At 34.7% G+C, this 12,167-nt stretch overlaps 2 protein-coding genes across 3 annotated transcripts in view; one reads left to right on the top strand and one right to left on the bottom strand.

Annotated features, from left to right (window-relative positions):
- Positions 1-2,866, top strand: part of CERKL (ceramide kinase like) — a 146,590-nt gene extending 143,724 nt beyond the window's left edge. The window contains exons 12-13 of the mRNA XM_057550955.1: positions 1,791-1,969; positions 2,785-2,866. Coding sequence (XP_057406938.1) covers positions 1,791-1,969; positions 2,785-2,866 — 261 coding nt within the window. The remainder of the gene's footprint in view (positions 1-1,790; positions 1,970-2,784) is intronic.
- The window catches only part of ITGA4 (integrin subunit alpha 4), an 83,792-nt gene continuing 73,117 nt past the window's right edge, over positions 1,493-12,167 (bottom strand). For both annotated transcript variants that reach the window (XM_057551604.1, XM_007190384.2), the window contains 6 exons: positions 10,448-10,555; positions 9,508-9,633; positions 8,648-8,767; positions 6,648-6,746; positions 6,155-6,274; positions 1,493-5,658 (listed from right to left, as the gene is read on the bottom strand). In XM_057551604.1, the coding sequence (XP_057407587.1) occupies positions 5,560-5,658; positions 6,155-6,274; positions 6,648-6,746; positions 8,648-8,767; positions 9,508-9,633; positions 10,448-10,555 (672 nt within the window). In that variant the 3' untranslated portion in view covers positions 1,493-5,559. The remainder of the gene's footprint in view (positions 5,659-6,154; positions 6,275-6,647; positions 6,747-8,647; positions 8,768-9,507; positions 9,634-10,447; positions 10,556-12,167) is intronic.

Raw genomic sequence — 12,167 nt, 5'->3', positions numbered from 1 at the left:
GGGCATTTAGGTTGTTTCCATGTCTTGGCTATTATAAATAGTGCTGTTTTGAACACTGGGTGCATGTATCTTTTCGAGTTAAGGTTTTGTCTGGGTATATGCCCAGGAATGGGATTGCTGGAACATATGGAAACTCTATTTTTAGTTTTTTGAGGAACCTTCATACTGTTTTCCATAGTGGCTGCACCAATTTACATTCCCACCAACAGTGTAGGAGGGTTCCCTTTTCTCCACACCCTCTCCAGCATTTGTTATTTGTACTTTTTAATGAGGGCCATTCTGACCAGTGTGAGGTGGTGCACCTCATTGTAGTTTTGATTTGCATTTCTCTAATGATTAGCAACAATGAGCATCTTTACATGTGCCTATGGGCCATCTGTATGTGTTCTCTGGAGAAGTGTCTATTTAGGTATTCTGCCCATTTTTCGATTGGGTTTTTTTTTTTTGTTTTTAAATTGTATGAGCTGTTTGTATATTTTTGAAATTAAGCCCTTGTCAGTCACATCATTCGGAAATATTTTCTTCCATTCCTTAGGTTGTCTTTTAATTTTGATTATGGTTTCCTTTGCTGTGCAAAAGCTTATAAGTGTGATTAGGTCCCATTTGTTTAATTTTGCTTTTATTTCTATTGCCTTGGGAGACTGACCTAAGAAAACATTGGTATGATTAATGTCAGAGAATGTTTTGCCTATATTCTCTTCTAGGAGTTTTATGGTGTCATGTCTTATATGTAAGTCTTTAAGCCATTTTGAGTTTTTTTTTTTTTTTGAGTTTGTTTTTGTTCATGATGTGAGGGAATGTTCTAACTTCATTGATCTGCATGCGGCTGTCCAAATTTTCCCAACACCACTTGCTGAAGAGACTGTCTTTTCCCCATTGTATATTCTTGCCTCCTCTGTCAAAGATTAAATTGTCCATAGGTGTGTGGGCTTATTTCTGGGCTCTCTATTCTGTTCCATTGATCTATGTGTCTGTTTTTGTGCCAGTACCACACTGTTTTGATTATTGTAGCTTTGTAGTATTGTCTGAAGTCTGGGAGGGTTATGCCTCCTGCTTTGTTCTTTTTCCTCAGGGTTGCTTTGGCAATTCTGGGTCTTTTATGGTTCCATATGAATTTTAGGATTATTTGTTCTATTTCTGTGAAAAATGTCATGGGTAGTTTGATAAGGATCACATTAAATCTGTAGGTTGCTTCGGGTAGCATGGCCAAGAAAGACTGAAATATGAAGCTGACTTTGTATCATGCTAGAGTGGTCAGTAAGCAACCATAATTAAAGATGGACACAAGTTGCATGATAAAGTGAGGATGAGGCAGGCAAACACCTGTAAAAATCACACGGGATGGACTTTCTTTTTACCTTCATAAATTTAGTTCTTCCTAATTAAATTCCAAATGTGAAACTTATTCTAGAGTTTGCTCTACATCGGTTAAACTAGTTGACAATAATCAAGTCAGTGGATTATATAAATCCTCTATAACAATAGACCAATATTAAAGATTTAGTTTTTATTGGAAATTATTGTATACAATTTCACAGACATATACTATTTGTCATAAAACAAGTTTGCCAGCTTCTAGATCTAAATGAGCTAGGAAAGCTTCAGAAAAGGGGCTCCTTCTTCCAAAGAAATTGGAACTAATTAGAGTTTCAAAGCTATAAAAACATCAGCATGCACATTGATATTTACTTGCAAGTGAGAGCACAGTGAACTTTCCTAGTTTGCATTACAGTTAGGGATAAAGCAAGTACCAAGATTATTTGCATTTATTTTTTGTTTTTTGTTTTTAGTTCAATTTTCCATTTGTTGAGACTTACACTGTTGAAGAAGTAAAAGTTCACCCAAGGAGTAACAGCAGTGGACACAATCCAGAGGAAGAAGATGGACCACATGAAACTGCTACAGGAAGCAGTTTCCCTTGGAATGTAGATGGTGATTTAATGGAAGTTGCATCAGAGGTCCATGTTAGGTAAGTCTAATTAGTTCACCATCTTATACTATCAGTTTTGTGTCTGATAGACATATAAATGGAAGCTGCCTTCTTATAACTATCAAAACAGGCAGTTGGCTAGATAAATTATTTTTTAAATTCGTAAGTCAGGGAAGCATAAAAAGACACATGTACAATTTTAATAAATAAAGAAGTGTAACTTTGTATTTACTCACTAATTGTTATGTAGAACCAAAGCATTTTCTTTGGTTATGAGTCTTTACGTTGGCATTCTGAATTACCATTCTTCACAAACTATACAGATAATGTACGTCTACAATTTCCATTTTGAATTTTTAAAAATGGATTAAGATCTCAAACCTTGTGATGCCATCTGAATAGCAGATGGTTACAATTTAATCCCCCAGTCGTTTAAAATTTCCTTTTACCCACAACAAATACTGTAACACTTTGTGTTCAGCAGTTTGCTTTTATCAATCATCTTTCCAAAGCATACTTTACATATTATTTATTAACAAGAGCAACGGGTTATAAACAGGCTTGGGAACATGCAAACTCATTGTTGGTAAGCATTATGACTCAGTTGGTAGAAGAAGCGTGCAGGGCTCCCTGAGTAGCCTGCTAGATGTGAGCTTTCTACACGCACGGGTGACTGACTGGGCTTTACTGCTGCTGATTTATTAGGCCCCGCATTTTTTCCTAGATGGCAGCTCTGCCATGAATGTATGTTCGTTGGCTATCATTATCACATTCGATAGGGGTTATGTGTGAAAAATAACAGAATGATTGATAGGTTGATGAAATAATCATGCATATTCTTATATTCTTTACAGAGTACACCCAAGACTTATCAATCTTTATGGAAAAAGCATGGAAGAAATGAATGATTCCAAAGTAACATGTAGTTGTTTATAAGAGGAATGTGCGAATTAGAATTTTAATATGAAGGGATATTGTCATGTTTTAAACAGATATTTTAGTAAGGAAAAAACTATTTTTAAAAGAAATTAAAATTGCTATTTTTGATGTTACTAAAAATTAGCTTCTAGGCTTTAAAAAATAAGACATGAAATATATACAAAACAATTTAAATTCTGGTTTTTTGAAAGTATTTATTGGAATGGAAAGTAAATATTTCATATACTTGAAATTTAAACATGATATATCAATATTTAACCTAGATTAATTCCAAAGTGAAATAATTTGGATTCTTTTTTCCTGGATTTGAGTCCATCAATTCCGATGTTAAATTTCCTATAGCCTGATGCCAACAGACCACAGAGTTCATGTAAGAAAGACTGTCCTGATTTCTTGATGAGGTACGTGATCCAGCGATATTAAATTACACAGCTAGGAAATGATATAACCAGAAATAGTACTATTTTTTCAAAAGCTCTCTAATACCTAGAGTACTTGCCAAAAAGAAAAAAGATGGATTTTTTTTAAAAAAGTTGTTATAGTACCATTCTTGTGAATAGTCTCTGAAAGTTGAAAACTCAAAGTGGTAGGGTTTTGCAATCCATAATACACATAAACTATGCAAAATATCTAACTGGTTAGAATCTGGCCCAATAGGGAGCTGTGTTCCTCTTGCTCTTAAACGTCATTTTATCTGACAATAATAGCACATCGTTTTCAGTGTACTCAGTGCTACCTGAAATTTAAATTTCCTCAGGGATCATCCTTGAAAAGCAATTCTAAATTTGGATTTGATTTTCCACCAATGAGCCTAGACATCTTCTTGAAAGAACTACTTGTTTTTAATAATAAAAAAACATAGTATCTTTTGCTCAAAGGGTTCTTTAAAATTGAATTAATTTCTATTGGTACACCCCCGAGTTCAGGAGGTTTCGTGCTCATTGGGTCCCACTGCTCAAATGCCTTTCACAAATTTCTGTGCATTTTTCATTCTCCAGCCACCAATTTGTGAACAGATTAACTTACAGGAATTAAGTAGTCTGAGGAAGACAGCTGTTGGCAGCGACCTCGTATGAAGAAATCCTTTTCCATAGTGGTAAAGACTGCCCTCTAACCTATCAATCACTTCCCATAACAGATTTTGAAAATTTGGCCACAACCTTCATATCAAGACAGATGTAGGGACAAATCAGATGAAATTATATTCTGTGTTTATCAGCATTTAGTTCATATGCATGAATAAATATTACAAAAAGTGATTGTATTTGCAAGTGAAGAGGTATTTAAAGATAAATTATTTTAGACGCAGAAAGAAACTACTTCATTATTTAAAAAAGTCTAACAAACACCAACAAAAAACTTAAAATACTTCAGTCATCACTAAAACATGGAAATTTTGATGTCACATTTTTACCTGATACAAGCTAAATCTATATTCTTCAATTTTACAGTTAAATTTGCTTCTCTATTTCCATGAAGAAGAGAATGCTCTTATAGTACTGGTGAAAACACATTTCATACTTACATTTGAGGAGAAAGGAGTAACATCCAAACAAGAATTTTTATTTGCTGAATTTGATTGATAGTTAACATTTTAAACAGCATCTAATTTGTATGAAATACTGGTCCCCAATATGGTCTTTGCAGAGCTTTGATTTTTAAAAATTAGTGAGGTACAGTTTTCATATTTTACATATATCAGCTAAAGTGCAACATTCGATCTGTTTTAGAATATAAATTAGAATTCTAAGTAAGTACTGTTGTTTTTATAAACAAAAAATTTGATTAAAGACGGATTTTTACAATTTACTCTTCAGTACCTTTCCCTTGATAAAATTGTTATAGAAGGACTTACTTACTGGATTTATACCTATATAAACATATATTTTCTCTTAAAAACTTTATATATGTACAGAAAGAAAAAAATCCATAGCTGTATAAACAATAATTATCCCATTAAGCTCAAACCAGTGTATAACTTCAGTCTGAAGTTTGCTCATCAGGCCATAGTATTCATAGACAGACTGCTGAATAAATGGTTGTTGATCAAAGCTTTTAGGAAATATATTACAAATCAAGGTCTTTAAAGATAAAATATGCTTGAAAATGATAATGTTCTGCTTCTATTCATTAGAAAATTTGGGAACAGCGCTTTCAAAAATTCTGCTAAATATTTCTAGAGAGAGAACATATTCCAAACAAGTCTCAAAGATCTATTAGAAATGAGTCATTACCTATTATTTGGAGGAATTAATTTTACCAAAGCCAGCACATATGGTAAATAGTATTTCTCTTAAAGGAATGATACTTCAAAGTCCAAGTTTTCTCCAGTCGAGTTGTTTACTTCCTCAACAAACATAATTTTAATTCAGATGTACTCATTTCAAGGTATTGTCCAGGGATTACTTATCTTGGATAAGCTGATGCTTTAGTGTTTTTCTATCCATTTAAGAGCTGAAAGATTATCTTTTTGGATATATTAAAATATTACTTTTGGAGTTATTTTCTCTCAGAATAATCATTGCTTGGATTTTTCATCTGCATTAAGACATAACATGTCACAAGGTCATGACTAAAAGAAGTACATAGAAGAAGTCTGAGCAAAATTCACGGTTTCTTGTAAACAATGTCTAAAATTTTTTAGTATACTGTAACCTGAGTCTGTTATTCTCTCAATTTGAAAGAAGTCTTCAATCATCTTTATTGCTTTTACTGTTAATGTAACTCCAACTGTCTCTTCTGTTTTCTGCTTGTAGGATAGACTTGTACTGTCTTTTGAAGAAGCCAGCCTGAAAATAGCATTACATAATCACTATAGTCATGAACATTAGATATTTGATATGAGTATAATAAAACAGTCAATGCCACTTGTAGTCAGTAAATGTAGTCAGTAAAAATTAGTTTGGGAAATATTGGGTTAAAGAGCATTGTTTTGTTGTTACTGCAGGATTTCTCAGCGATGCACGCACACTCTCCAAAACTGAAATTCAACATGTAACGTGCAGTGTTTGCCAAATGCTTAGTTAGAAAGAACATCATCTTTCAAAACTGTTGTTATAGTTTGAACATTTGTTGAAGATAAGCTTTAAGAAGGCATATTTTTCTAGAAAGAAAGACTGTGGTACTAAAGTTAAGAGAAATATGCAATCAATCAGTATAAGAATTAACATTAAAAATACTGAAATGCTTAAATCTAGTAACGGGGGAGTCAGTCACAAGTTGGCTTTGAGAAGATCAAGAATGGCATTTTGAGTGGTTTAACAATGGTAATTATTAAAGGCTTACCTTCCACATAACATATGAAATCAATAAAAGTAAAAGAAGTCCAAGTAGCAAGCTACTTAAAATAATTGCTATAGTGAAATGGCGTTTGGGTCTTTGATGATGTAGTCCTTCGAGTAGAACCTACATAAATTAACCAAAATAAAGAAACACCACTTTAAAAACTTGCCTCTATTTCGTTTGAAGCCCCTCCACAATCCCCAATAGTATTCAGAATAACCCATCCCATTCTCTTGCTGGTCTAACACAAACCATAGGAAACATTGGTAATTGTTTAGCAGAAACAGGGAGTGTAATGGGCCATATCTGTGGTTCTTCCTCCATCCATCCTACCAAAATCACCTCCTGAAAGAGCTATGTCATGCCTTCCTGGCAGTTGTGGAAAATACAAATCCCCAGTAAAGTATGTTCGGCTCGTCATGATTTTCCTGGCCAAACACTAGCAATATTTTTTTCCCACAATGTTTATGTTTTGGTTAAAAAGGTAAAATCTTACATGTGCAACATTCTCATCCTTGCTTAGTTCAATAACTTTTGGATTTGGCTCTGGAAAAGCTGTTGCTCTTATTTCAAACTTCAGGGCTCTAGTCTCATCCTGTTTAATAAACAAACAAACAAAAAGATCACGGTAGCCTGATAACATCGTTTCGTTTCATGAAAACACAGAGCAGGTAAGAATCATGAGAAACTACTTCTATTCTAAAGGTTTTCACAAGTTATCTTCTCCAGTTTCACCATTTGTAGTTAATTGCAATGCAATGCTTCCTTTGGTTCCAAAGGCATGTCCTTGGTATTAATTTATATGGCATCATTTTGTTGAAATCCTTTTATTAAACATGGCTGCTTTGCAGAGAACTTGATTTAAATGCTTATAATATTTAATATTTAAATACTATTTGATAATTACCAGTGTATTTTTACCTTAGCTATTGAATTTTTATTCCCAAAGAAGACTTTCTTTGTCTGATAAACATTTCCTCAAATTAATTTTATTTGGGCTTGTTTTTCTTAATAGTGTTGTCATTCTTTCTGCTCTGATCAAATACAGATTAGTGTACCAAATATCGTAATGAAAATACCTGGTACAAATATTTATAGCATTCAAAAATAAAATCAGTGGATGAACTCAGAGCTTTACTGTCTAGCAAACAGAGGGCTTTATCACCCAGAATCCAGAGCTTGGGCATCTGTGGACTCAAAGGATCTTTGAAGTTGTATTCAAAATTGAGATTTTTGTATTTTTCATATGTGCGTTCATTAGGGTAGATGAGAATATATTCTTTTGTCAAATTCTTAAAGAGGACTATGCCCAACAAAAGTTAAAACTACTGTGTAAAGGTTATTTAACATTTTGGAGAGAACATGTAGAATTTTAGGGCTAAAAATAAATTATATACTTTATCTGGAGCAGTGTTTTTCAACAGGGATGATTCTGTACCCTGGAGGAGAGTCAGCTATGTCTGGAGACATTTCTGGCTGGCAGGACTTGGGAGGGGGTGTACTGCCATTTAGTGGGGAGAAGCCAGCTATGCTGATAAATATCCTACAATGCACAGGACAGCCCCTGACAACAAAGAAGTATTTGGTCCAAAATGCTACTAGTGCCCACTGTTGAGAAACCTGGACCTCGAGAGTATGAAGGCAGGCTGCAAAAGTTTAAATAACTTGCAACTAAAACAGACAGCTCTTATTTCCCTGTCTGGTGCGTCTTCCTCTTGACCACCTTGTGGTAATTTCAACTACTCCTCTTAACAAAACATAATAGCTCTCATTTCCTTTGGCTTATTATGTGCTGTGCACTATTACTAAGTGCTTTATGAAAATCATCTACTCTGCAGCAACCCTGAAAGAGAGATATTATCCATATTAATCTGATAAGGAAACTGAAGAACAGAACTCCAGATAAAACCAATGATCTCAAAGTACTTCTCATAAATATGCATACTGCTTTTTAGGAAGAAGTCCAACATGTATTTAGTTAATTATTAATTCAACCTTTCAAAGTTCATCTTCTTAAAAGCGTGTTTGTGTTTTACTGTTGTTGATAAATTTTGATGTTTTAGTTTGATTTTCTGGAAGTCTTAATTTTTAGTAAATATATATTAATAAATGTATATGATATACAATAGTAGGTTTTTAAGCATAAAGTAATTTGGAAAGAACTTTAAGGATATATGAATTGTTAAAGCAGCTAATTTCTCTAATTTGATCAAGGTTCATAAATAGTTGGACATGCTTTCTAAAATCTCTTAATTATAGTCTATTTTACAGTCTTAGTTATCTGTTTAATTGCTAAAGCCATGTCATTTAGACAATGTATTTTGTAGTGATAAATGGAAACAGTTTTGGAGTTTCACTCCAGATTTTACATTCATTCATACCTTCTTAATTAGCTGAATGCCTCCTTACATACCATCCTACCTGTATAAGATGGTCGCATTTGTAGATTCTATATGAAATCTTCTCCACAAAGTTGTCACTGTATCATAGACTTACCATTTCTAAAATGGATGGCCGACCTTCTAATTGAATGTGAACACTGGCTTCTTTTCCACTGTCCATTTTCCCAAAATTGCATGAGAAATTTAAACAATGTGGATCAGCTTTCATGCAGTACTTGAAAAGAATACAAAAGAGCTATGTTAAAATTTCAACATTTTTTAAAAAGATGGCTAAAATATTTAGATGGCTAAATATTTAGATGGCTAAATATACGTGGAATTCAAGATCTGCTCCCCTCAGTGGCATTATGCAAAAACTTATCTTGATATAAACATGGAATTAAAGATATGCTTTCATTAGTGGCACTTAAAAAATTATCTTGTTTTAAACAAAACACAAATGTTTAGTAAATTAACAAAGTATTTGAACTAGATCACATGGTTTCATTGTTCTTATGAACTTAATCTTCTGGGATAGAAAAAGTAAAACACCTAATCAGAGTCTTGCTAAGTTACATGTTCTACGTTCATTGTAAAACTTGGATCATTTGAAGGGCTTTCTTGGGTTTTTTTTCCCATATATTCACTAAAATGAAAATAGTGAAAATTAATTTCATGCCACGAAGGCCGTTCAGCTGAGGACAGCAGCTTGACCCGCAAAGGGTCTGACACAACGTCTAGTTGGCATAAATTGGGCACTTGTTGCATAAATAATGAAAGTATATAGTATATATTTAACCCTGGGTGTCTCTCAACTCTCCAATCATGCCTGTTCCTCACAAACAAGAACATAACCTGAACTGGCTTCTCTCCGATACTCAACTGACAGTTCAAAACCCCTTGATTCATGGGTTTAAGTGTTTCAGTTCTGTAGGTTGGAAAGCAAAAACTACAACCTGAAAAATTGAAACTTACCAGTAGCCTCTTATCAGTCTTTGACAAAAATTTGAATATATCTTTCAGGGTCTCCATTGTGCCTTTTTTCTGCTCTAATGCACACTTTCTTTGGTAATTCTTAAAATGGCATTCTCCAGCAGTAGTCTACAAAGAAAGAAAGAAAAATCTTATCCAATATTGGAAAGAACAACAGCTACATGGCTTTAAAACTTACCTTTTAAAGCTTACCTTTCCTGAAATATATCAAGTACTTGTAAAATTGTGTGAAAATATTCTTGGATAGATTTATTTGGGAGAGATTAAATCTCTGTGGCAAATAACGCAACAAAAACCCAGAAAAATTTTAGAGGGTTGGATATAGGTCCTAAATTGATCAAATGGCCTTAACCTTACAGGAATTAGGGCAATATGAAAAATGGACATTTGAACATTAGCATAGTATTGAACATTTCTTTGGCTTTAGACATACAACAAAGTGTTCTAACAGTGTGCCCTACCATCTAAATCTGGAATTCAAGTAAGATTTTTAAGGATTATATCTCAAATCTACTGAGTAGGTTTCTTCGTCGATTGTCTTAAAACTGGGAAGGTAAAAACAATTCTGATAGAATCATCAACACAAGAATATTGATTCTTAAGTAGTTATTTGAATATTAATAAAAGGCTGAAGTATTGCTTTTTCAACAGTGGTCTCAAGCTTTATGGAGAATTGCACCAATTAAATTACTTCCACCAGTCCCTATCACAAAGAAAATCTACCAAAGATGGTAGAGCATAGTTCTGTTATTGTGTTGTCACATGTAGAGGTTCCACCGTAATCCTGCCATTCTAATGCAATATCCAAAGTGTACACAATAAATGCATGGTGCATTCATAGTTTAGACTAAGTGTGACTGAAGTAACAGAAATCTCCATTTTAGCAATATTACTTAGAATAAAGGAAGGAACACATTTTTACCTGGACAGCCAAAATGTTGAACAGTTGATCAGTTTGGGGAATAAAAGAATTTGGTATCATTATTTCCACACTAATATTTGGAGCCATGCTTTGGCCAGTGTTGATCACCTGATAAGAAGAAAGAAACTATAAACAAACAACACTCAAAAAATACTTTTTATAAAAGTACAGATACCAATGAACTTTTCAGGTGAACCCATATATCTCATGCAACATTTATAATGGTGGAGGTTTGTAGTTGGCAGCTGCATGGCAACAGGAGACAGAATATCCACAGTCAGAACTTTAAAACGTTTGTTAATAGTATAACTAGTCATTATTCCTAGACCTCTCCTTTTGGTGCCGCTTAGACCAAACTGTCTACACTGATGGTTTACTGCAGAAATAGTCTGAGGAAAAAGACATCAATAATATACAGGTGACCCCTGAACAACTCAGTGGGATTAGGGTCACTGACCTTCAGCACAGTTGAAGCTCCGAATATAATCTATAGTCGGCCCTCTGTATACGTGGTTTCTCTGTATTCACAGATTCAACCAACCGTGGATTGTGTAGTACTATAGTGTTTACTATTGAAAAAAATCCACATATAAGTGGACCCGTGCAGTTTAAACCTGTGTTGTTCAAGGGCCAACTGTACCTTGGTATGGCACATTATAGATCTAAAAAACCATGATCAGGGACTTCCCTGGTGGCGCAGTGGTTAAGAATCCGCCTGCCAATGCAGGGGACACGGGTTCAAGCCCTGGTCTGGGAAGATCCCACATGCCGCAGAACGACTAAGCCCGTGTGCCACAACTACTGAGCCTCCCCTCTAGAACCCACGAGCCACAACTACTGGGCCTGCATGCCACAACTACTGAAGCCCACACGCCTAGAGCCTGTGCTCCGCAACAAAAAAGAAGCCCGCACACCACAACGAAGAGTAGCCCCCACTCGCCACAACTAAAGAAAGCCCGCGCGCAGCAACGAAGACCAAGCGCAGCCAAAAATAAATAAAATAAAATAAAAATTAAAAACAAAACAAAACAAAAAAACCATGATCAGTTGTCCTTATAACTATCCCATGAGGTGGGCTGACATTTTATTATTTTCCATCTCAGGAAAATGCTGAGGTGTTAATGTTGTAACCAAGATGAAAGTTAAAAAGTGACAAGAAGTGGGGCCAAAACCCAGGTATTCTCATTCTAAATTCTACGTTGTTTTCACAGAGTCACTCTGTGCTGAGAGGATAATCAGCAGCAGTAAGTGAATAAAAATATTTTAAATTCAGGAAAATTATAAGCTGATGCACTCAGAAAATCAGAAAAGGGTAGGTTATTGGGTTTTAGAAAAAAAAACAGGTTTTTAATAATGCATAAGGGGGAGATATTTCATTATTGTTGATAAATCTGGGGTTTGCAGAACCCTGAAGAAGGAAATTGGGCCAAAATATTGCCTCCTGAGAACTATAAAACCAATACAGTAAGTCAGAAAAAAGATGTGCTACAATATCTAAATGAAATAGCGTGACTCAAAGACGTGCAATAATCTTCTGAATGCGTACGATGTAGATAAAGAGAGAGTATCCCTGGGCTTCGGGACAGGTGGTAACTGCCAGGCCTTGGAAGCACAGGGCAGTTGCAAAAGGCAATGTCAGCAATGGGGACCCAGCACTGCCCAGACCTTTAGACAAGGTCTTCCTGACGCCAGCAAATAACCAAGCTCACTTACAATATTC

Source organism: Balaenoptera acutorostrata, chromosome 8, assembly GCF_949987535.1.
Source record: "Balaenoptera acutorostrata chromosome 8, mBalAcu1.1, whole genome shotgun sequence".
Classification (NCBI taxonomy): Eukaryota; Metazoa; Chordata; class Mammalia; order Artiodactyla; family Balaenopteridae; genus Balaenoptera; species Balaenoptera acutorostrata.
The sequence above is the reverse complement of the archived record's forward strand: the minus strand, read 5'-3'. Positions and strand labels throughout refer to the sequence as shown.